Here is a 26,454-nt window from a genome sequence, read left to right as displayed (position 1 = left end):
CAGCCCTCGCCTACAACTAAATGGAATATTTCCAGTGAGTGATAATGTGTGTGACACAAACAGTCTCTTGTTGTGTGCTACCTGGGTTAACATGTAACTAATGTGATATGAGAATTCATATGACAAAAATGGCTTATGAAAATGGCTGATCGTAAGGGTGCTCACTGCATATGCACAAGGCCCAGATTTGCATGCATACACCACTGCAGTCAATATATTTTGGTCTGTCATAAAAATATCATTCTGTAAATTGCCCAACATGGATGTTAACATAAACCTAAACTGAGGGTGCTTGATTTCATGATTGCTGATTATGTGTTATGTGTTATTTTATAACCACTGATTGGTTACTGTCACTGTGCTCAAATTCAAATGTGATCTGTATCCACACACAGTAGCATGATTTGCGAACTTGCATGAGGATTCATCTTTAAATATATATTTTGAACTAAAACAGTCCTCCTAACCTTTTTAACAGTAAATTGTTTTTTAATTAAAGGAAATCCCACTCCAGTTGTAATTGTATACATATTTACTGTGAAGGTAAATGGAAGTGCATGTTTTCTCACACATATATTTACTGCCTCTAGCTTGATGAAGCTGATGCTCAATATTTATTGAGTGTGGGGAGTGTGTTACCCTGACCTAAGTCTAACAGGCATTGTGTTCTCTCATGTTCACGCTACGTAATCTTGCAAAAAGCTCGATCTGGGTTATGTGTTGATGTAGTTAGACATAGGTCACTGTCACATAATGATTTTCAGAGCTAGCAAGGAATTGGCATAATTCTTTTCAGGAGTATCTCCTGGAAGGATAAATTCAGGGCACAAATAACAACACAACCGCTTAACCCTGTGCTGCCACACCCTTCCTTGTTCATTGACATGGCAAAATACAGCTGTTTGCATAAAATGCAACCATTTCAAACGTGTTGCAGTGTATAGCAGCTGATTTAGAAGCATATGAATCTACTCCAGCATTTGTTAGAAAGGAATTTAAGAATTAGGCATGTTATTTTTTTAATACTCAATGACTACTCCTTACATAAAGACTATGTTTCATCTACAGTGTCACAGGATATGTGGTGTTGGCTCAGTACTTCGTCATTTTAGATTCAAGAGCCAAGTCTAAGCATTTGACAGTGTTAAAGGCCACAGTGTTATGTGGGGTTTGGGTCACATGGGCACCGTAGTAGATTACAACAGGGGCTGATTCTATGCACTGGGAGAGGAGAGAGGCAGGTTAGGTAGCCTTAAATTTTGGTGACTGCCTTTGTTCAAGTCTGATCCTTTTGATACACGTTCCCAAACAGTGTACACCAGGGGTCACCAACACAGTGCCTGCGGGCACCAGGTCGCCCCCAAGGACCACATGAGTCGCCTCCAGTTCTAAAAATAGTTGCTGTTCTATTTTTTTTATCACACTTACATTTATATAGATTTGAAAATGATAATATCTTAAAAATAAAAGAATTTAAAATATGTTTATTACATTTAGATAAGTTTAGTTGAACTCTGACCTCTTCAAGTTCAAAGGTGAGTATTGTGTGCATGACAGAACTTCAGCGTTTATGGAGAGTGAGCTAGCGGGCGCAGCGAAGATGGGGAGCAGAATGCAGTTTGTAACCCCAAAAACATGGCAGCAAAAAGAAAGAAAAGGTATAATTTTCACAGTGAATGGGAGGAAGAGTTTTTTTTTACTACTGTGAAAGAAACCTGTGTGTGTCTCATTTGCGGGGTGACTGTGGTGACGGCAAAGCAGCAGTCCTTTTACACGAGGCCAGCGAAAAACTCCCAAAAAGCAACCAAAGCCTCGTTTAGAGCTGCACATTTTCTAATAAAGAAGAAGAAGGCATTTTCAGATGGAGAAGTTTTCAAAGAAGTAATGATGATAATTGCCTGGTAATGGCCTCCCTATATCTGGTAACCTTGCAGAGCAGCTGGACCAGGATCTGGTGAAGTGCAAGTGGTTTAGCATCCAGTATGACGAGTTTGTGGACAGCAGCAATACAGCACAGCTGTTAGTCTTTATCCGGATGGTGTTTGAAGATTTCTCTACAAAAGAAGAACTCCTGACACAATCGCCCCTTAAGACAACTGCGAGGGGAGCTGACATTTATAACGCCGTGAAGGAGTTGTTCGTATAGAAAAAGGTAGCATTGGAAAAGCCAGTAGTGGTGACTACAGATGGGGCTCCTGCTATGATTGGCCGACTCACTGTAAAGGTGACCCAGACTTCCCAAAACTTCTTAATAATAATATGTAACTAGACGCAAGCTGAGAAAATTTGTTATTTCAGAAGAGTGTATCAAACTGGTAGCCCTTCATATGACTCAGTACATCAGCAGCTCTCAGTTTCAAAAAGGCTGGTGACCCCTGGAAAGCCACAACATACAGTGTTCACCAGTAAATATTAAAAACAGACATAGCAGTAAAAACCTGCCTTGTTTTGGTTTGGATATATAATAACAATTATTGTTCTAATAATTATAACAAAGTTGCAAGCAGCGTTGAATGGGTCCTCGCACTCCCTAGAGTCGATGTATCGGCCACAATAACATTTACTACAGTCACTACATGTGACATGTTAGGTTCAAGCAGAGATGTTCACAAGTCTTTTTTGCAAGTCCAAGTCAAGTCTGAAGTCTTTGGTCACGAGTCTAAGCCAAGTCTACTAAGAATACTGCACAGCTATATCTAAGAAACATAGATATACACCCTGGGATGGCCCTGGCTGTGTATCTGCACACCTGGTTTTGTTAAGAAAGAGTCAAGGCTGCTCTGTCCCTCTGCACTGCCACTGGCCACTTTTTTCACTCTGTTGAATGCAGAAAACCTGTAGATGAACGACATGGAAAAAGGTACCTCGCAGTCGACAAAGGCAGGGCTGATGGCATGTTCGAAGATTTCAGAGTGGAATGAAAGAAGAACATCTGCGGAGTGCTGCTGTGTTGAAATGAACATCTAAGATGGTACAACATGAGCTCAGTTTTGAGAGAGTGCATCCTTGAAGAAATCAGGAGTGCTGACTTTGTGTCCATTTAGGCTGATGAAACCATGGACCTTTATTTGTGAATTTGTACCTCTAAAGTCTGCCACAGCTGATTTAATTGCCACAGCGCTTTGGGATAGGTCTAGCTCCATTCCACCTGATGACCAGAAGAATAAGTTCATTTTTCAGAAGTGTGATTATACAAGTGGCATGAGAGGAGCCACAGGTGGTGTATAGAAGATGGTGCAAGATGTGTATGACAATGCACATGTGCACAGTTTATCATGAACTTCATCATGCAACAGGTGACATCTCATCTCATAGAAGTCATGCAGTTCTTCTTTGAGGTGGCCGGATATTCTGGCTTTTTTTCAAAATCTCCCAAGAGAACCAGCGTACTTGAGTGGTGGCACAGACTTCCAAGAGCAAGTGCAGTAAGATGGAACTACCACAGCCATGCTGTGAATACTGTGTTTGAACACAAAGATGACCTCCTCCCAAGGGCAATCCTAGACCATTTGGTGCCCTAGGCGAGCTTTACTGATAGCGCCTCATCCCCACAAGAAGAGACCAAAGACCACATCCAAAGAAAAGCTCATTTATTTAAACAGTGATAATCCAATAAATATGTGCAAATGAATAAACCTGCTCAATAATAAATACACAAAAAGGAAAAATGAAATCAGCTGGTACATGACATGGCCCTCTCCGAACCAACTCTGTTCTCATTAGGTCTGTTATATGAAGAGGCCAGTCAGCAGGATCAGCTGAAGGTGAATTGCCAGCGTTTGCTGCATCTAGAGGGCACATGAAGCACACTTTCTCACCTTGTATTCATGATAACTTAACCCTCCCCACCCCCACCCACCCCCCCCCCCCACACACACACACACACACACACGATATAGAATAAATATAATGTCAATGTAATGCTATTGTGTGACTGCAGCTTAAAGCAGAACCTGATATTTTTTTAAAGAGAACATCCTTGAGCCAACTTAGATGAATAGAACACGACAGTTCAGCTTACACTCACCTGAACATCCAGGCTCAGTGGTTAGCGGCAGTGTGAGGCTGGCACAGAGATGGGGACTCGAGTGGCACACACAGAGACTTTAAAGACTTGACTTGGACTTGTGCTCAAAAGACTTCAGACTCGACTCAGACTTGTGTTTTGAGACTCGTGAACAATCTTAATGTTTTCTTCCTTAGGCGTACTAATATTGAGGAAACTCTGAAACATCCAACGAGCGACTGGCGGCACACCTGCAGCTGCCATCTGTGATCACATTTGGTTATAAAAACTTAAAACATGACGGCACCAACAAAATGAGCGTTGACTGCAAAGTCTGCAGTACCCCAATCAAGGATGCTGGATCCACCACATCAGATATTATCAGGCACCTGAAAACTCACCCGGATAGGTCAGTCACATTAGTGCATATGGACGGCTAGCTCAGCATCAGCTATGTAATGCTTGCTAGTAGCTTTGTAACTGAATATATGAATAGATGAGTGAATTTTGCACTCACCGCACTTGTTTGCATAGAGTGGCGTTGACATGAAGTAAGAAAAAAAAAAGGTCGGGTAACGTTAATCATCTATGTTCCGCTGACACTATCTAGCTAACGTTAACCGTAGAAAAACACATAGCTATACTATCGGCTTACAGGCAGGTTACAGGTTAATTGATGACCATGTCACCTTAATGTTGCAGGTTTACCAGGTTACCATCACACTGAGGCGAGAGGATAGAGCAATGTGTCATTAGAGACCCAATGTAATTAAACAATAAAGTTCCAAAGTGCAAACTTTTAACTATTTGTCCACAACATGACTAGACAAGTGAATGTTGAAATTTTACCAGCCACTCAATAGATTACTATTGTTAATTTGGCTGGTGAGCGCAGCATACAGTACCAGCCACTTGCATGATTTACTTTAATCTGAATGGTGTTAATTTTGTGTCCAGCAGATGTAGCTATCTATAACTGAGATTGGATGATTAGTTATTATTGCATGACTGATAATGTTTACATGTCACATACAGAAGTCACAGAGTAACATGCAGTGAAATGTCTCCTGGTTACTCCAAAACTGGCCTTATAAATAGAATAAATAAGATAAATATGAGTAAAATCAAACTGATATGATGTAAATAATGTAATTAAATATAATCTAAATAATCTAATCAAAAATTGAAATATCTGCAAGGCCGTGTCTATGTGTGTGTGTCAGGCTGAGTCTTGATGGGGAGTGGTCAAGCTGAGTTCTGGTTCAGGAGTCTAATGGCCTGAGGAAATAGCAATTTTTTCTTGTCACTCTGAGTTTAGTCTATGTCTCTTTTTAGCAACCCTCTCTATAATCAGAAATAAAAGATTGATATATAGCCTGCATCATTAGTTTAGATCCAGTTCTTCTCTCAGAAACATGTGGTTCCTGATGTGTTTTACTACACATACAAATGTTAGCTATATCATCCTGATCTTGTTACTATAATTCACAACCTAATTTTTCCATGTCGTTCATCTACAGGTTTTCTGCATTCAACAGAGTGAAAAAAGTGGCCAGTGGCAGTGCAGAGGGACAGAGCAGCCTTGACTCTTTTTAACAAAACCAGGTGTGCAGATACACAGCCAGGGCCATCCCAGGGTGTATATCTATGTTTCTTAGATATAGCTGTGCAGTATTCTTAATAGACCGGATGGCAACAGATGACAGAAGGGTCATTACAGCCAGAAGAGACATAAGATTTTTATTTTTTAGAGACTTGAGACTTGACTCAGACTCGTGACCAAAGACTTCAGACTTGACTTGGACTTGCAGAAAAAAAAGACTTGTGAACATCTCTGCTGATCAGCGGCATATACTGATCCCTGGACTGGTACACCAATCCTTGGAGTGGTATGCTGCTGTTTTGCTGCTGCTGTTCAACCGACACATGATGGTATATGGCGCTTTATACTGTTATGCCACTGAAAGACTGTTGGATGGGTACCGCCCCCTGATGAAAATGCAAATATAATGCCACTGGTTTTACGACAAGTACTACTGTCCTGACATTGGTTGGGAGTTTGTCCTACCACTGACGTGCCAAAACAGAGAAGAGTTGCAACTCTGCTCAGCGGGCTTTGTTTGCTGTCAGCCATAGGGGTACCAGTCGGCCAGCTGATGTAGATGAGTGAAGTGCTCTCGCTGGGGCATGTGATGTGGTCTGACCAGTGTTTGGACGTAGATGGATGGGTGCAGTTCCATTGATGGCTTTGAAGGCCAGCACCATAGTCTTGAATCGGATGGGGTGATGTTTGTGCTGAGTGGCAAGTCTTTTTGCCGGGGACAGACAAAGATGAGAGACCAGTTCTCCACAAATAACTGTGGTATTTTTTCCTCATACAAGTTGCCAAAGACACTACCATTTACCACATGACTGTTCATTATAAGACACGGCACAAATGTTGAGCCAACAGTTCTTTAACAAACGACAAACGTTCTCTGCAAGCAGAATGTGATATTCAGAATAAAACAGTCACAGCAGCATCAGAAACTATGAGCTATGTCACTTTTTGCGTAACAAAATTGTTTTGGTCTTCTGTACTAGCTGATAAAGCAGTAGGAAAATGATAATGTCTTCAGCATCAGTACTGCATTAATAATAAAGTTAAATTATGTATTATTATTATTATCATTATTATTATTATTGTTATTATTTCTTATTACCTACATGGTATTCAAGCTTGCTCCTCTACTTTTAACAGACAATGAAGTCTGTGGTGTAAACAATATTCTAGCCTGAATTCTCAGAGACTCGGTTGAATGAATCAATCTATCGGACAAATTAGACAAAATGAAACAATATGCCAGTTTCAATTAAACTGTCTGAGATCACAACATTATTCCTATGAAGATTCAGGACATATAGCCATCACAGTCAAGTTAACAGGTCCCTCTGAAATCTGTTTTCTGTGTTCAACCAACCACACCGGGAAGAATGTTGATACTAGAAAGTGCTTTCTTTATGTGGACATTAAACAACAATATAACATCTGATAGTAAACTCTGATAGTTTGCCAGAACTTAACAAAACTAACTGCTCACAACAAGCTTAATAGTGCAATGTCCTGGCCTCCCCCTACACATATTTTTCACAAAATTGTTAAAACTGCAAAAAAAAAAAAAAAAAAAGCAACTCTCGGTAACATAGCCAACTGAGTTTTTTTTTTCTTTTTTTTTTTTTATTACCACCAGCTTTTATTAAATCACCAGTATTTTGCAACAAAAGGCCTCTCAACTTATCTTATAGGTTTTAGATAGGATTTCCATTGGTAAAAATGTGTATATCATACTATAGTTCTATATAACAGTAATTATGATCCTGTACAAAATTTACCAAACATTTTGTAAATAATGTTTTGTTAAAGGGGATTTTGTTCAGTTTTTCAGTAAATGGCCCGTGGAATCTCAGTTTCCTCGAGTATTATCTGAAATCAACTTTAATGGTAAAACCTGTCAGTATTATACAATTTATGGACAATGTTTCCAGAACATCTGGTGATATTTTAAACAAGAGTAAAGTTACTTAGGGTGCCTTTTTAATGTTTCAAGCTTTCAGGTTACCTTTAAAACCATCATCGGGAGAGATATGAGAAAAAAACAATTATTGTTACAGTGACCAAATTTATTCATATGTGAGTAGGCTACAGAAATGCTTACCACTGATTACCCCAGGACCTTTACATCCAAAGACAGACCTATCAGTCCATTATACTGAAACAATCAGACCGTCATTCAAGAATCTTTGGTTTAGCTATGACATTGCAATTGTAGAGCTATAATACATATAATGCACTTGCAGTATAAAAGACATCTACTAAACAAATCAGTTGTGATTGTTAAATGTCCCATAATTGTCTGTTCATATGTTTAAAAGTTAGAATAATACTGAGTCCAAATATTACAACAGCTTGTATAATTCATAACCATCTGCAGTCATTCATACATGATTAAATGCAATTTTCTCATCAACCAGTAGTTGTTGTCTCATGACAATGATGCGAAGAATCACTGTGAAATGTCGTAATAGTAATCTCGTAGTCTTGGCTCAACAACTGAAAATCCAGGCCTTTCACCTGCCCTGTAAGACATGAAAACCACAAGTAGTAATCAGAAATTGGGTATCCTGACATGCACTGAGCTTATTATTCCTATCTAGTAGGGGTGTGATGATACACTCAGCTCACAATCCAAGAGTATAAACAATATTGATATTGAACTGAACTCGCACCTAGCTGCAAAGAGTGACAGACCACTTTTTCTCTTTCCATGCCAGTACTTTGAACCCTAGCCACCATTTTGCCTTTGTTCTTTGAGACAAACACACACACCAAATACACACATACACACACACACCTGTATATAGTGCATGTTGGTTCAATTTTGTGTTCAAATAAATTACTTTTGAACCTTAATGCTGTCTATTTAATATTGTTCAAGATTGAGTTTTGCCAAACCTCTACTGTGCTAAAGACTTCAGAATCTATCGACCATTACAGCCGTTATGATAAATTTGGTTAGTTGGTAGTTATTAAGTTAATCATTAATCAGAATTACAACCTGACAGCTCAGTACCTCAAGGGTGGTGCCCATGAGGTGATCTAATGTAAATTGTATCTTATTATTATAAAAAATATGAATTATCCCTGATAATCAGCAATTATTACCGATAGCCAAATTTGACCCCAATTCCCTATTTATGTTGCATAAAGCACAACACAGGTAATCATCTTGTAATAAATGTCACTTCAATTCTACTTTCTGAGTATGAAATATCATATAAAGTAAAAGATGTGAACAATATGTAAACACTGTAAAAGGTTTTGCCACAGATTCCACTGACTTGCCTCTCTCCTGTATGATTTCTCATGAGTCTCTTCAGAACTTGTAACTGTGCATGAATTATGCATGAGATTCTAGTTTCTAATTGAGGCATTGTACGAACTTCCAACTGAACTCCTTTCCAGATATCAAAAGTCAAAAATAACCCCTTGCCACATCTGAGACTTTCACACAGAGGAGGGTGTGGGGAATTAGTACAGGATCCCCGCACTCAAAGAGCGGTGTGAATGGAGCTATTGACAGCTGCTTGCAAAACTTAAGCTATGTGTGCCCCTGTGTCAGACTTAAAAAGTAGGTGAGTCTGAAGTACAACATTTGCCATTTCCCAGGCATTTCCCAGTGCCATGTGCACTTGTCATGCCTTTCAGTGTTTTCTTCACAGCCGTGGGTGACTCTGGCAGAGACCCTTTGGTTCTGTAGGTTTCTTTGCATAGTGCTCCAGTTGGCCACAGTGTACGACACTTTTCTTTTACGGTGCTTACACATTGTTCTTGTTTTGTCTGTCAGTCTGTTACCCTTTATTTACCGGTCCCCAAAAGGCTGCCATACAAACAATTTAAAAGTGGCGGGGGCATCTTTGATGCTTTTTTTGAGTTCAATGCATGGATGTAATATTTACATTGGTTCAACATCAGACTCCATCATGCTGCTCTGCCTCTGTTATGTACTAATATCGCGAGACAGCTTTTCACCTCCTTAAATATTGAGAGAACATATGGCACATCACACCCCTACTATCTAGTCCAACCTTGTAATGACTCATAGACAACGTGTCACTTACTTGTATGTCCAGCAGAATCTCATGAGGTCATACATCTCTTGTGGACAGTTCACTGGGGCATCCATTCGCTTTCCACTTTCAATCATCTGCATGACATCATTTCCTTTCATTCCCTGTAGACAGTGATACATACATCAGGAAGTTATTGCTGAGTACATCTGAAAGGAAAATGGTTGACTTGTCATCATGTAGTTTCTCTGGAAGTTTTCTTATACTGTATTTTGAGTTTTTTTTTTTTCTTTGTCAGTATTCGAGAAAGCTTAACAGGCTGCTCCTTATATAACCTTTAAAACTGGGGCTGGTAAGTTGAAGAAACCCTCAAGCCCACGCTAGATTTTGAAAGTATCCAGCCCGTAAACTCAGGCCTCTCTCCAAAGCCACTCCCCCCAAACCATGAACGCCCACTGTCAGACAACTGCCAAATACTGCGGCAAGACATATAGGTAAGACATCGTTTTTACCTTGTATGGTTTTTGGCCATATGAGTAGGCCTCCCACATGAGCACTCCAAAGCTCCACACATCACTTTTGGATGAGAATTTGAAGTAGTTTATACACTCAGGAGCATACCATTTCACGGGCCACTTCCCATGACCCTTAGCCTGAAAGAGGACACAAAGAGCATCAGCACGTATGATTTCATTTAATGCTGGTGATTTTGCAGAATCAGAGTGTAGGCTGCTTGGTTACACAGATGGCATTCCGTCATCTCCGAAGAGTCTAAAGGGCCATCGTAGTGGCGTGAGAATGATGGTTTCAAAATATAATACAAGCTGTGTGTAATGCTGGCTTGAATTTGAGTCAAGAAGCAGCTGATGGAGCATTTAAAGAATTTATTATTTTTATTTTATTTTATTTAACCTTTATTTAACCAGGAAAAGACTCATTGAGATTAGAAATCTCTTTTACAAGAGTGTCCTGGCCAAGACAGGCAGAAGCGTAGTCATACATACACACAAACACAAGGTGGACCCAAACATTAAAAACACTTAGCATCCAAAACAGCAAACATTTCAAGGTCAGCTAAAACAGTAAAAGCCTCAGGCAAAACATCTACAGCTAGATGTTTCTGCCTCCAGGTCATCTAATTTCCCCTTGAAAGAGTTCAATGAGACCAACTCATTTTGTGATTACAGTGAGAATGAGTCCATGAATCACAAATGTGCTCATGTGTGCACTTGTGTGTTAAACTGCACTCAGTGACAAATCTGTCTCAGGTCCCCCGTTGGAATCAAAGGTTACCATGGTGATAATAACTAAGTTGGTCTTTGTAACTGAAAGTTGATTTAATAGTGATTTTAGCCTCAGATTATTATGTGTTATCCAGATTGTTTTCCTCTCAGTTTAATGGGACTTGGCAGTTGGTCAGCGCTCCTGTCATTTCAAAGCCCATAGAGCCGCAGAGTGTTGGTCCGATTGCTGCCAGAGGCATATGTGTGCAACCAGCACACATTTTTTTACAAGCTGGTCATGGTGGTTTTATCATTGTGAGAGTGGGAGGGATTTAAAGACAAGGTTGTCACAGAGAACGGCCAGAGTCCTCCAGTCTGGCTGTCAACATTCTGTCCTATACACACAATAAAATGTAAAAATCTGATATTGGCTCCAAATATTATCCAGATAACTTTTGAAATTAGTTTGTAGGTGAAAGCGTGAATGAGTAGTTAAATTTCAAAAAGTGAGAGAAAGAATGTGGGATATTTGAAAATCTGCCATACATTTTAATGGGGAAAATCTTGGCGAAAACACTGAATATTTCTGACAGTATAAAAGATATACACATTTTGGATGATGTAGTAAATGTCATGGTTGAGCTGAACATTTTGATGTTTTTCAAAAATCTTAAATTAAATTTTCAAGAGTCAGAATGATGTTGTAGATATCTCAAACTAGAATTAGCAATATTCATTCTTTAATTGTAGATTTTTATTATCAAGTTATAGATATCTCGAAACAGAGAGATTTCTCTAAACAAGAAAGAAGTTTCATTCTTTAATTATAGATAGAATATAGAATAGGTATCTTGAATTTGACAAGGTGCCTTGACGTTGCAGATATCTGTAGTGATGTTAGGGCAAGAACACACCGGCCCAACCATTGGACGTCTGAAGCGTTTGAAGAGACTCGGATGAGGTCGGGAACAAATATGTTTGGTGTGTTCAGCTGCATTGGAAGCTTTCAGAGCCGCTCGAACGATGTCTGCTCCGATGCAACATGCAAAGTCTGAGGGCGTTGGCTGTCGGCTGAGCCAATGGATTCTCTGATTGGTGGTGTGCTAGCAAATCAGCGCAGTGTGTGGGAGGGGTGGACTTACTGTCAAGGCTTGTTGGAAGTTTATCAAATTAGATAAAGCCTATTATTGTTGTAATTTAAGCCGTCCCTTTATTTTGATGGCAGAGGGTAGAAATGGAAAATAGTTTTATCGGTGCGTACAATGTAGCCTCCTATCTGCGTTCTAGCACACCTGTGAACACTTACGTTGTTATTTCATTATTTCATATTGAAAACTTGTGATGAACCACAATACTGTTCCTATTGTTTATGAATTAATTTCCATTGTTTGCTATTTTAAAATATTTGGGCTTTTTAAAATGAATTTGGGCAGACTTCAAGCCATTATTGGATTGGAACACCAGACCAATCTGGCAACACTGGGAACTGTCTGTGATACTATACTGTAAATGGTACTGCAATGGCAAGCCATTTTAGTGGGATGTCGGAGCACACTGAGTATTTTTGTCAAAGTTTTTAATGTTGCAGCCCTTCTATGACAGAAGTTGTCAGCAAGAAACAGAATCAATGAATTCTATGGGCTGTTACTCAAGGAAGAGAAATCAGCCTAATCAGACGTTGCAGGTTCTCAAGTAGTAGACTAGTGATAATGTTTTAACAACTAGGCAAAATGATGTTGATATCTGTAATCTTAATTCCAAACAGTCGGATTAAGTTAATACATGTTAAAAAGGCTTGCCATAGCCTATATTTCTGGATATTGCATTAACTCCTGTGACAGTTATTGCAAGCATAGAGGCTTAAAATCCTTTTTTTTTTTTAATTGTTGAGGTTAATAAATATCAGGATATTCTTTAGTCATACTGATCCACTGTAATGACCTACAATTAATTAAATATGCAGCCATGCATATTTACATAAGAAAACCCACAAAAGGATGTTTTGCGCCTTCAGCCAGAAACATTGCATGTTGATGGTTGAAGCATCTACATGCAAGTGTTGAATAAAGAAAGACTACTCTCTACGCCACGACAATCTACAACAAATACATTGTACCCATGAAGGTCAGCATTTACCTTGTAGTAGTTTTGTTCCTCGGCGACAGCTTTGGAGAGGCCAAAGTCACTGATCTTGGCATAGTGCTGTGTGACCAACAGCACATTCCTGGCAGCAAGGTCTCTGTGGACAAAGTTATGCTCCTCCAGGTACTTCATCCCCATAGACACCTGGTGGACCAGCTCTGTGATGTTCTTTATCGTTGTTTGCCTGTTGTTGATGAATTGTTATTTTACCAATGGAAGTAACTGTTATTGTAGTTTAACTGTAAACTTCAGTGATATAAAGCACTGGCTGATTGTTTGCAAATAATAATATAATTTTGAACTTGAAGCGTTTGCTGAACCACCATTTTAAGATGAACTAAAACTACGATGAAACATCTTATCATATCTCTTTTTCCTATTCTCTCCCAATTTGGATTCTTACTGCAGGTCCTGTCACTGCTAACTGACTGTTAATCTGTGAGGGCTCCATTCCACTTGGGCTGGTAAGCAGTCTGTCACAAGTTTATCACATATAGAAAGACCACACATTCACAGGTCACTTCTAGGTTACCAATCCATTTGACCTGAGTGGACTGTAGTACAGATGGCTGTAAGGCATATGTCATGACCATTGACTATGTATAATGATGGATGAGACAACAGCTCCAAATAAGTAAAGCCAAAATATTTGATTACTCCCTGGTTGCTTATTGCAGTATAAGTCATAAACATATCCTAACCTATGGAAGCAGATCGAAGATAGGCCAAACTAAAAACTAAACATAATGTAAAATACATTTTTTTCCAAAGATAGTTTCTGGCATTTAAATATTTTTTTATCATGCTGATTGATGTACAGTATGATTAAGTGTTCAGGATCCAGTTGAAGTACATACTTGTTTTTCTGCAAAAACTTGTTGAGGGGTCCCAGTTCAGCCAGCTCCATGACCAGCATGAGGTTCTCCGCCTCACAGATACCAATCATCCGGACAATATAAGGATTGTCCAGCTGCTGCATGACATTGGCTTCTCGCAGCATTTCCTCACGTACTGATGGGTTGTTATCATCATTCTTCAGGATTTTGACTGCAACTGGCTTCTCTGTCCTAATATATTGAGAGGATTAGTGTTAGGATGACTGTGCATATAGACACTTATCATAAATGCTCTTTCCAGACATTTATGCTGCAGATTTACATGTTGGGGTGTATTACTGCTTTGTAATTGTGGAGTAATTACAGTAAAAGAGGAAACAGCTGGCACAATAAAGACATAATCTCTTGGTACAGGATACTTTGATTTTGTCTGGCATAGTGATTACAGTGGAATATTGGAACTGTGATTGCAGAGCGGACAAACCATGCCCTTGTGAAAGTTTTCAAGTGTTCCGTGTATGCTACCAGGAAACACAAAGAGATACATTTTTTTCAATAAAAAGACTAACTCTGGAAGCTCTCCACTGGATTTGATCAACTCTTACTGTACTAATGAAGCTTCTTACAGATGTCTCTCCTTTCAGATGTTACCACTGCATTAAATGTGCAACTCTGCAGAAAAAGGGGGCTGATTTTGCATTAGCTGTGGTGTGCACCAACAACCACATATCAGATATCAGTGAACACATGAGGGCCCTGTGCCTCTCTCTCTCTCTCCTCCCTCTCGAAATCATTTAAAGGTTTCCTCTCCATGCAGTGTCACTGTAGTAAACACCATGCCTCATGCATAGAAGTCACTACAGTGTACAGCTATTTTAAAAGCTGTTTTCTTGTACATGCATAAGTTTTGATGGCATAGTTGCACATCAGCCACTTCAGTGGACGCTATTGCATTATCTCATACACTGCCACCCATTGCAAAGCCTTTGCAAGTGAAAATAAAAATGAAAGTGATAGCAAGATGGCCGACAGACAGTCAGCAACACCATGTTGCTCATTTATTTCTGTTCAAAGCTTCTATAAAAACAGACCCTTGCAGGGCAGAAACATATGGTGACATCAAGTAATATCTAAGGGGTCATGCAATTGCTAAATTTTCCAAGTATTGATTTTATTTTGGGAAGAAATTATGATTAATCACATGTCCACTAAACTGGCTATATTTCAACTACAATCCATAGGCTATGATAAGTATATTACTGCTGTTGTACTTGAAAATACTTAACTTTTTTGGCTGTAAATCAACATGTTTATGGTTTTAGAATGTAACTTAGAAGTTTTTGTGTATCTTGTTTTGTAGCGCTTAGGAGCAGAGCATAATAGACAGGCCAACAAGATAGTGGAGGAATTACCACAGTCAAGTAAGGAGGAGGATGCTAGTAGCAGTGAGGAGGAATGGCTGCCAGAACAGGAAGCACTAGCAAATGCTAGCAGTTGTGACAGTGGAGCTGAGGGGGCTGAGCCTGAAAAGGATGCTGAGGGAGATGAGGATGCACGTCACACAGTGACTAGATGATGGTGCCACCCCACCTCCGGTGAAGCGCAGACCTGTGTCCAAGGCACCCACTGGCCCCAGCTCACCGAAGCAAAAAATGCTAACAGATGCCATGATGCTGCGTGCACATGAACAGTCAAGTACATCTGCATGCAGTGTCTTGTGGCTTTGTGCCCTGGGTGCTTTGCCAATGATCACCGAAAATAATCTCTAAGCAAGGAGCAACTAGCACGTTTTAACAAGTAATCTATGATGCATGACACCTCTAGTCAAGATACTGTGAGGATCTATATTTAGTTCAGAGTCTTGTTATTAGTGTCATACTATCAACACTTCAGAGACTGTGACAGGTCCATTTTTATGCCAGTGGTCTGTTTTGACCTGGCTAATAAAACAGATTATAGTTCTGATTTTGATGTGCAGGCAAAGTTTAGAGCAGGACTCCTTGCAGTAAAGCTAACCACTATATTATTTTATAGCTCACATCACATTTCACATTTCAACACACTATTATATAAGTTTATTCATTTATTTGTTAAATAAATAGTTTTACAAAAACTCATGCTGTACACCTGAGTGGACATGTAATTATATCTTTATAAAACATGAATTGAAAAAAATAATCATTTCAAACCTTGTTTTTCATGCCTAACGGTTAAGAAAAAAATCTCCACCCACAACCCATCTTCTATTAATCAGAACGATCTTTTTATGACCTGTCTCGTCTAATCACAGGACCTCACAACAAATTAAAGCATGTTTTTTACAATGTAAACTGTTTCAAGATTTCATTGTCCTTTATTGGTCAACAACATCTAAAACTAGAATAAGAATTGAAGATATAATACACAAGTAAGACTAAAACTAAGAATTGTTTGAACTTGTCAAATTCGTTAGATAGTAGACAAGAGGGGTTTTCCTCTTGATCCGTCTCCCGAGACAGGGACACGGTTGAATAGAATTATGTTTTATTTCTTCATATTCTGTGTGTGTGTCGCAGACAACAGCAGCAGGGCCGGGCCAGGAGGACTACTGTGAGTATACACTTTATTAACATTTCAGTGGACCTTTTTGTTCAATAAATGGGCCATTGTCCAACAGATCTCCCAACCCGCACAAGGTGGACAAGTGACTGTATAGGGCGGTCTACACCAAGATCAATAACTATGCTATAACAGTGACAATGTAAAAAGTGTGTAACTCAGCATGTCAGCAGCTTAGGAAAATGAGTATTGATGAATAACATATTGATGGCGTTAACACTGCATTTATGAAGCATGTATGGCCTAAGAAATTGGCAATAATATATGGCAACAATCACAGTACTGTATCAAAATCACAGGATCCTAAAGGATATCTAAAGGTATTCTTTTCTATAGGTTTACTAACTACTAAAATCATGCATACTGTGCTGAATACAATACTGTGCTCTAATCTGTATTTACAATGCAGCCTGACTCTGCACTGTACAGTATTATGTCACTATGGCAACAAGTGTACACTGCCATTAGCACATATTAGGTAGTTTAGCCTCATCGATGATTTGAACAAAATCAACAGCTGCTAATAGCTATAGTCCTCATAGCCTTAACTGGTGTGTTGTCATGGGTTAATTGTCAAGAATTAAGAAATAACAGCTTAGGATTTTACTGTTATATTCAGGGTTCAAACACTTTGTTGCCACCTAGTGTCTATAGGTATCAAGTGCAGCGCCCCCCCCCCCGAACCATTGCGAAGTCACCGTGGTAACGCAGCAGCAAACACGTTATATAAAAAGATAGACATTTTGTATAAACAAGGACTGTGGATTTTGTTCACCATCACTTATGTGAGGGGATTTTCCTTCACAGTTAATGGCCTAAAACAAACAATTCCCGTTTCTGTGGAAATCAGGGTTGAGGTAAGATAGTGAGACAGTTGTAAAGTAAATTGTCTTTTATTTAAGAAGTCTGTCAGTCCTTGGATACAATTGTCTCTCACGAAGCAGCACATCTCAAGTAAGACTGATTATTCTGTCTGTGCATTGAATGCATGTGTGTCAACCCAAAGAGTGCGTCTAGCATATGGTTGATCTTTAAAGTCAGGATCTTAGGAGATCGTGACAGTTATATCTTAAAATATTTTTTTCTTTTATGCTGTTTTAATACGTTTGTTAGTATGTTGCCACTTTTCCCCCAAGCTTAAAATATTACTACAAGATGTAAGGTAGTGTGATGTGATTTAGCGTACTTTCTCATCTTGTAGATGCCCTTCATGACTGTACCAAAGTTTCCAGAGCCTAGTTCTCCATCCTCCAGGTACAGCTGGTCGCGATTCACTGTGGAGCTCCTCAGTTCATCTGGGTCTGCATATGGACTCTCATATACCTCTGTATCCATTGGCATGGCTTCTGATGGAGAAATTACCATGCCACATTAAAGGAATAGCGATGGCTGACACATCAGGTATCTATCTTGTCCCTACTGTAATACAAGGAAGCATCATGTTTAGGGCCTAAGCACCAACTCATGCAAGGAAACTGTTGTAATGTAAGGAATTTTTCGTCACCTTCTTAAAATAATGGCCTAAGTCATATTCATATATAGTATATGATAATATCATAACCAACTGTTGGTCTTCAGCACCAATTGTGGCAGGCCTACTGTTGTTGTAAAGACTATTATTAAGGCCATGTCATGTTTTTGCTATGATTTTCTGAACTCAATCACATGGACATGGCCAATGTCTCATTGAAGCACCTGACAAAATGTTCAATCTAGTTTGTATGGGCCATCGATTTAACCCAGAAAGCACTAACATCGCTCTCAAAATGATTGTAAGGACAGGCATTTTCACTGCTACTCCTGATTTGGTCTAAATTCAGCCTGATGCATCACTGAGACCAAATCACACATTGCAGAGATTACCTGCAGTGTTGTGCAGTGGTACAAAAGAGATCGGGACCTGGGGAATTATGTCCTAAAAAAAAAAAAAAAATGGGGCTATATATTTTTTTTAATACAAGAAATTAGAATAGAAACTGGTGCTGTACCATTGTGTTATCGGGAGTCTTTTGAAGGGTGCTATTTGTAAGAAAAGTAAAGTTTCCCAAATGGTCAAAAACAGATGCTCTGGGATTGTGGGACAGATTGGCTGCCATCCCTAAGCATCCGTTTTTGATGAGTTGGGAGACCCAGAGCATTACTATTGGACGCACTAGAAACCAGATTCAAAAATCAACCATGCAGTCATTTTCTATTTAATTTGCAGAGGTAGCGATCTTCCTTTCATATCTCTGTAATCACCTCTATACAGTGGTTGTGTATGGAGTCAGGTAAGGGCCAACAGATTTGGCATGGTTGAAAAGATACAATTTGACACTGAAAGTTCAAGTTCTGCTCTTGAATTATATATAAAAAAGAAAATATTTTCAACATAAAAATAAGTAAAAGAGAAGGTTCGTTTCAGTTCAAATTATTTTGCTTTAATCCTGACATTCTTTTGAATATATATATATGTATGTATATATACACACATATATGCTTTCAGATTCAGATCATGTTTCTTTTGCAGTTTTTTTGGTTACAGTTTTTTTTTTTTTTTCTTTCAGATCCTGTTTTTCCAGGTTTCAGAGTTTTGGCCCTGATGTGACATGGAGCATGTGGCATCAACCGAGAGGGGCATGGGATTGTGAGTGACAGCATAAAAAAGAAGTCTCAGTGCCATCCCCAATGAAATTGTCTTCAACAATCAGGGCACTTTGAGAATGACTCAGCGCTTTCAATATTGAATATTGTTTTTTATACTGATAATTGGCAAGAGTGGTCTAAAACAGCTCGGTTAGTGGAATTTCCTGAGCATCTCTTAATTCACTGCTAATCAGGTGAATACATTATATAGAAAGCATTGAGTCATTTTTCTCAAAGACCCACATTACCTGAAGGCAACATAATTTGGAACGGCCCTCAGCCTTCTTTATTATGCTGTCACTCACAATACCAGATCAGGATCAAAACTCTGGAACTTGAAAAAAATATGATCTGAAAGTGAAATAAAAATCTGCAATGAAAAAAGTTCAACTTGAATTTGAAAAAAAAAATAAGATCCGTATTTGAAAACATAAAAGATGCAACTGACAGTAATAAAATCTCAAATATGAAAGTATATATAAGTGAACATTTAAAATAAATAATTGATTCCAAAACATAAAAACAGAATTAAATCATAATTACATTTAGATTGCAATTAACCTTTCCCTACACTTATTTTATCATTTACTTTTTTTATAATTCAAGATCAAAACTTGATCTTTCTGTTTCAAATTGTATTTTATTCAATCAAATTTGTTTTCAAATCAACAAATCTTTTGGACTTGATTTGGCTCCATAGTTGTGGTGCTCAAACTGAAATTTAAACAGTTTAAACTACAAGGAGTAAGAAAGACAATGTGTTATAATTTTGGTAGTCTGACCTTTAAAAGAATCATTGTTTGGGGAAGATAATAGGTATCTGTTCATTAGGACAAAAATCTATGTACTAGCAGAGACTAAAATAAGTGTGTATGGAAGCGCGTCCTGTACATGCAAGTTACCAATACCAACTGAACAACAGCATACGCAACTTTCTGTTAAACAAAGGGTGTACTTACAGGTTTATAACTTACCTCTGCTGGCTGCTTGATTATTGGATACTCTGGTTTCATAAGGATTGAGATCCGTGGTGGAGTGTCGAGATTCGGCGTTCTATTATCAATACATAACAGAAGACAATGTTTGAGGGACCATAAAGGTAGAAAATTAGAATGCATATTTCACTGGGCACACTACTAAAATCTAGTCTGCAATAAAAAGCAAATAATTCAATACGCAATACATTTATGTAGCGGCGTGCGACTCTTTATATGGAACCTGTATTACAGTGATAGACTTTCCCCCGGTATGTTTAGGTCCATTAAAGACAGAAAAGGACACAGCATAAGTATTCCAGCTGTTCAGAATGTAACTGCAGTGAGTAACATCTCTGTGTGTTGTAATCACAAGCAGGGCAACTACTGTCATGTCACACAAATTCTAAATCAAACTAAACTGCAAGCAGCGCATAGAGGCTGCTGCTGTCGGGGTGTGCCATGTAGATGTATTCAGGCCCTCTACATGTTTGAGCAATTTGGAGTGGATGTCAAATTGTATGTGGGAGTTACAATGAGTTGATGGTTTTATGGCGAAGCATCAAAATGGACCACGCCACCAGGTGTGACGTAGGTGAAAGTTTTTGATAAGTTTTGTCCACAGATGCTACTTGCAAACTTTGTTTGGTCAAACGGCCTAGGAGGGGTTGGAAAAAGTAAGTTCATCATTTCTGCACAGAGCCTTAGTGGCGCATGGGGAAGTAGCCACCTGGGTTTCATGTCATTCGGACAGATGTGGCGATATCCAACCTTGTGTTTTGAGCAAAATGTACAGGAAGTTGCTATTTAATAACTTGAGTATTGTTTGGAATATCAAAATTCTTCTAATAACTTTTTGTCAGAAGATCCATTTGGCGAATTTGGGGGAAAAAAACAGCTGGCGGAAATGGGTGTGGCCTATATCACAAGATTCACCACAATTCCGTGAAAGTGTGGGTATAAGGTTTTTCAATGTGCGACAAAGAGTTATAAGTCAAAACACACTAGCCTTAATTATAGTGCCACCTAGTGGTGAAAATTGAGGACAACAATAGATTATGAACTTTTTCGGCAGATGTTTGATGAGATTTGGGGCATGTTAAAAGTCAAAAAAACAATAGGGACCTCACAGGTCGAGACCTGCTCGGGCCCTAATAATTGTGGGGTTGCAGGCTGCTCCAGTTGTGAAACTAGCGGCTCTGATCTGGGGTTTGTCTGGGAGAAAGAATATAAATCAAAAGGAGCCTGTTAAAGAGTAGAAATCCACGCTGAAGCAAAATTACACATGGGGAGACGTTAAGGGGCAGTTACCCAACCAAGATTATACAAAGCACAGAAGGAGTAGCAATGCACCTTTTTTCGGCCTGGTATGGGGACAGTTTTGAGTCTGGAGAGAATTCCACCTGCAGCATGTTGCTAGAAACCAAAATGTCAGAGAGGTTATCAGACAGACAAGCATGTGATCGTTACAGTAAAGACAAAGATTTGTCAACTTTATCTTTTGGAACATACAGTACACTGAGTCATCCTACTGACTCACTTAGCTTCAAACTACGGGAAGCAGATAAACACTGTCTGGACTAAGTATTAAGCATTTCCATGTTAATGTTCATTGACAGTATGCCTGTTAGGTGGAAAACAAAAATTAGGTTTTGGAGGTTGCGCTCACAAATTGCTAAAATAAAACGAAAGAAACAATATGTTTGTTGACCTCCTCCTAGTGGTATCTATCCATGTGGATATAATATTCACCCAGGTTCTAAGGTAATCACCTTTGAGATTTATGCCTCCATCCCAACTCAGTCATGAGGACTATTAGACAGTATTTCCACTAAAAACAGTTTACTGTCCGTTAGGTGTGGGCCTGTAGGTATACTGTTGTGCCGCTACTGGTTGTTGTCTCTCTCCCTTGGCCTGTTTGTTTGTCTCTTTGTTGCTCTCTGGCGCCCTCCCTTCCTCTTGCCTGTGTTATTTTACAGGAAGACAAGCCTGTCCAGGTGTGCTGCAACTACCTGACAATGTTTTTTTTAAGTAGGATAGGGTGGAAACCTCACTCTCTCTGGCCACTCGCCACTGCCAAGCTCACACAGAAAGGAGGAGAGTTTTACCTTTTGTCTCCTCGTTATCTTTTTCCCCCACGTTTTCACTGGGATTTTGTTTTGTTTGTAGTTTAGTTCAGAGATCACCAGCAATCCAGTTTTTGGTTTTCTTTCCCATCATTTAGGGTTAGATTCATTTCTATCCTTTTTGATAGGTTAGAGGGGATAACTGGGTGTGACAGCCCACTGTGTGACTGGCCCAGTGATTTCCCCTTTTTGTTTATTTCAGCTGGGATCCCCAACATTTATTTATGTATGTATGTATGTATGTATGTATGTATGTATGTATGTATGTATGTATGTATGTATGTATGTATGTATTTATTTATGTATTTATTTATTTATTTATTTATTTATTTGGCATGTAGTTTTTGCTCTTTTTCTAGAAAAACAATTGGTTAAATCATGTGTTGCCTGAAAGTCCTTTTTAAATGTGTCACACCCTCCCTGCGAGCCTTTCTATTAATGGGTCTGTAACACAGTCCATACTGAGGAGAATATCCATTAATATTTGATAGTCATTTTTCAATGCTTTGAGCATCATAAAATGTTCTGTTTGCCCCCACTGCAGTCGTAAGTAATAATGTGCAGGGTCTGACAGGTGTTGTGGATTTTTTTTTTTTTAATTTAAAAATCTCATTTGTTTACTTGAGTAACTAAATAATTATCTTTAAATTATAATGTTGAGTGATTTAATAAATCATTAGTTTAGAAATCCATCATCCCTGCCCTAATATGAATAATTCATATCCTTGAATCACTAAATTGTATTATTGCACTACTAGCTAACAGTCCTAAGTAATTCATGTAAATAAACAAACCCAAAATTATCTGCATGAATAGATAACATGCAAGAAGGAGAGCAGACGTGTTCCAACCTTTCTATGAAATTCTTACTCATAATTATGTAATTAGGTCAATATTGAAATGTCAGAAATCATTGAATACCCAGCTAAATGTACCTTTTAAAACCATCTCCGAGATTAATTTGTGCTTAACAAATAGTCTAAACAATAAAGTTTCATACAAGCAGCATCCTCGTTCCTCTCATTAATCATATGGGACACGTAAGTAAGTTGATGACCTTACTTCCTGTTTGTCGACATATGGCAGGGGACCATGAGAATATGCAAATGACACCACTCACTCTCTCTCTCTCTCTCTCTCTCTCTCTCTCTCTCTCTCTCTCACACACACACACACACACACACACACACACACACACACACACACACACACACACACACACACACACACACACACACACACACACACACACACACACACAGAACTTACAAAGGCAGAACTGAATCCAGGATGGTCACGTGGGAGTGGTGGCCGTCCTATCAGCCCTATGAAGACAGATAGATTGTTTACAGTCCTCTTCCAAGGAAATGTGTCGTGGACTCCGTACAGAGACTCACAAAATACACTGATACATAAACACTGTATACACTGCAACATAATTGACCGATATCAGAAAAAATATGAAAAAAGAATATGACAAATGTGGATCAGATTTGCACATAGTCTTACACTTTCAGTAATTACTATGTTTAAAAAAGTAAAAACCATTATAGCTGCTGCGCAGTGATGGGTCGGGTCCAGGCTATTTTTGGCAAATTTAGGCAATTCTGAGCAAGACAGTTGCTAACAATGTTCATTTTGGACCACTTGAGGCTTGAACTCACAACGTCTGGGACCAAAGACTGTCATCTATCACACTGAGCTAATTGGCAAGGGGCAACACAACAGTGTTTCATCCTTGCTGTGTCTCAAACCCACAACCCCTGACACCAAGAACCAGCTCCTAACTCACTGAACTAATGGGCTGGAGGTGAGACCTGCTGTGTAGCTTCATTTGTCGACTCAGGGAGTCACTGTCCAGGCAGCTGTTGTCAAGGCAGATTTCAAAAATCTGATAATACATGAATTGCATCTTGACAGCATGGAAATGTTAGTGATTTGTGTTTAACATTGTTTCTACGTGTTTTGCTTCATAAGAGAAAATATGATGTTTAAAAATGCCACTCTTACATTGACTCCAGTTGTTCCCGTGAGAGCAGAATTCAAAATGTTGATGAAGTTTAGCAAATATCAGAATTTTATCTCAAAAACTGAATTTTTGAGATAAAATTCTGATATTTTGGAAATTTAAACGCTTATTGTGCCCCCCCAGAAGGAATATTGGCACGGGGCCGGACATTTCTGTAAAGTTTGGTGAGTTGTTGCTCATGGGAAGTATGACTTCCGCGGAAGAAAGAAAGAAAGAATTCTTAGGAATACAATATTATTTTAGCTAAGCTGCCCAGACCCTAATAATTCAGATTTCATTCAAGTCCCCTGCATATTCTTAACACAGGTAAAACCACTAAAAAAGTGTCCTAAAAAAAAGTCCTGTCCTATTACCAGGAGACTTATTTTTTTTCTCTTTTGTTATCATGACTGTGGAAAAACAGGGAACAGCAGAAAACAGCAGGTCATATACCTCATCAGACTTAATCCAGATGACATTTGATTGTTTTAAAAAGTTGTAATCAGCAACATGCTGTTTTGGACAATTTGTTTTTCTGTAGCTGATGACTGAAGTAGCTAGGGTGATCCACTTAATTCAATTTCATCTTTGTTGTTAGTTGTACATGTGCAGTACCAATCAATCAGCTGGCAAGACCTGGGTAGTGACAAGAAGGCAACTGATAATGTAATGGTGCTTAGAATATTTATATAAAATTAGTATGTCCACCTGGGTGTTGTGTTTTCATCACAGCTGATCATAGCTGGAGGCAATAAACATCCGTGACTACTGCAGAGTCATCTGATGCAGGAGTGAATGCCAAATGTGCCCATTCACATTTAAGGAAAAGGCCAGATGTTAGTGGCTGTTAGTGATTTTTTTTTTGTGCAGTGTGAACAGGGTGTAAAATTAATCTCAGCAGATTAGTTTAGTTTTCTTCAATTTTACCAATTTCTCCATCAGGTCTAGGACAGGGGTCAGTTAACACTCGCAGCAGGCCGTCTGGTTTGTAGGAGTAGTGCTCCACCAGCTGTGATAAAGAGAGAAGTTCACATATGAGACATCAGGATGGTAAGGACTGTATATTACGCATTAAAAATGATTGAAAAATGATTTTCAGGAATGTAGGTATGTTTTTTAAAAAGTTGAACATTTTGGGAAACATGTTTACTTTCTTTCTGAGAGTGAAATGTATATTTATATAATTTTTTTGCATTAAGTACAGATCTGGAATCAGTACATGGTTAGCTGAATTAAACATAAAGACAGGAGGGGAAAACAGCTCATGCATTTATTTCCAACGTTCAGAAATACAATTACTGCAACCTCCAAAGCCCACTAATTGACATGTATCTCATTTATTTAAGGATGAGCTGGGGCAATTTGGACTCCTGAATTTAACCTCCTATTTCTACAGTTCTGGTCACAGCCCTGTGCATAAGGGATGTCCATTCACCAGTATCAACCACAAAATACATGATAATATTATTTCTGAGAAAATAGAATGGGTTATAGTCACTGAGTAAAGGTTCAGACACCTGTGAAGAAACCATAAATCTAATTTTGAGAGTCATAGTTACGTACAAACATGAAAATATCCAGCGATATGACAATAATTGTGTTTTAACCTGCCACAGGGTGTCAAACTTCTTGCCATCTGGGATAGAGAGCTTGCCAGTCCTGTCCCTGTCAATGCGATAATGCATGACTTGTCCTTCATGAAGTAGACACAGAGCATAAGATCCATTAACATCTCTCTGTCGGATCCTGTACACACAAGACAGAGAAATGAAGGGAAGAAATAAAAAAAAGTCACAAAATAGAAGGAGGAGGATGAGGATCTTGGCACTGGAGAAGACAACATCTGCATGTAGTTTGCAATTAAGCAAAAATTTAACAAATTTAACAAACAATTAAATTTAACAAACAATTAAATTGTTTAGTTTGTATTGCTTGTTTCTTTTATGTAAAATATGTGTGTTGTTCATTTTAAATTATTGCTTATGTGAAACATTTTATGCTGCTCTGGTGGCAAGTCAGGACTCCCTTGAAAATGAGGGATCTCAATGGGAATATCCCTGGTAAAATAAAGGTTAGATAACAAAAACTTAAATTGTCAGTATGGTGAATCTCCCCTTTATAAATGTGAATGGTTATGACCTTAGTAAAATGCAAACCTGTTTCTGCGACCATATAATATCCTTTCTATCTTATCAATCCATCTACAAACTAGTAAAAATGTAACTGTTGTGTCATGGTAAATCAAGAAAATGCCCACACATGCGTGGAAACCGAACTTCTTAACCAAAATGACGAAAGCTATATTCTCT

General features: G+C 38.7%; 1 protein-coding gene and 1 long non-coding RNA gene across 4 annotated transcripts in view; one reads left to right on the top strand and one right to left on the bottom strand.

Annotated features, from left to right (window-relative positions):
- Positions 1-7,197: 7,197 nt before the first annotated feature.
- syk (spleen tyrosine kinase) overlaps positions 7,198-26,454 on the bottom strand; it is a 42,549-nt gene continuing 23,292 nt past the window's right edge. For all 3 annotated transcript variants that reach the window (XM_037117782.1, XM_037117781.1, XM_037117780.1), the window contains 11 exons: positions 25,753-25,891; positions 25,073-25,154; positions 23,407-23,462; positions 21,365-21,427; positions 20,012-20,090; positions 17,599-17,758; positions 13,836-14,045; positions 12,973-13,162; positions 10,126-10,266; positions 9,665-9,777; positions 7,198-8,122 (listed from right to left, as the gene is read on the bottom strand). In XM_037117782.1, coding sequence (XP_036973677.1) covers positions 8,050-8,122; positions 9,665-9,777; positions 10,126-10,266; positions 12,973-13,162; positions 13,836-14,045; positions 17,599-17,758; positions 20,012-20,090; positions 21,365-21,427; positions 23,407-23,462; positions 25,073-25,154; positions 25,753-25,891 — 1,306 coding nt within the window. In that variant the 3' untranslated portion in view covers positions 7,198-8,049. The remainder of the gene's footprint in view (positions 8,123-9,664; positions 9,778-10,125; positions 10,267-12,972; positions 13,163-13,835; positions 14,046-17,598; positions 17,759-20,011; positions 20,091-21,364; positions 21,428-23,406; positions 23,463-25,072; positions 25,155-25,752; positions 25,892-26,454) is intronic.
- LOC119030318 lies at positions 14,062-25,895 on the top strand. The gene is made up of 4 exons (XR_005078235.1): positions 14,062-17,269; positions 17,614-17,813; positions 25,088-25,195; positions 25,762-25,895. It is a non-coding gene; the product is annotated as an uncharacterized LOC119030318 (long non-coding RNA).

The sequence above is a fragment of the Acanthopagrus latus genome, chromosome 12 (genome assembly GCF_904848185.1).
Source record: "Acanthopagrus latus isolate v.2019 chromosome 12, fAcaLat1.1, whole genome shotgun sequence".
In the NCBI taxonomy this organism is placed as follows: Eukaryota; Metazoa; Chordata; class Actinopteri; order Spariformes; family Sparidae; genus Acanthopagrus; species Acanthopagrus latus.
Note: the sequence above shows the minus strand (reverse complement) of the source record. Positions and strands in the feature narration are given on the sequence as shown.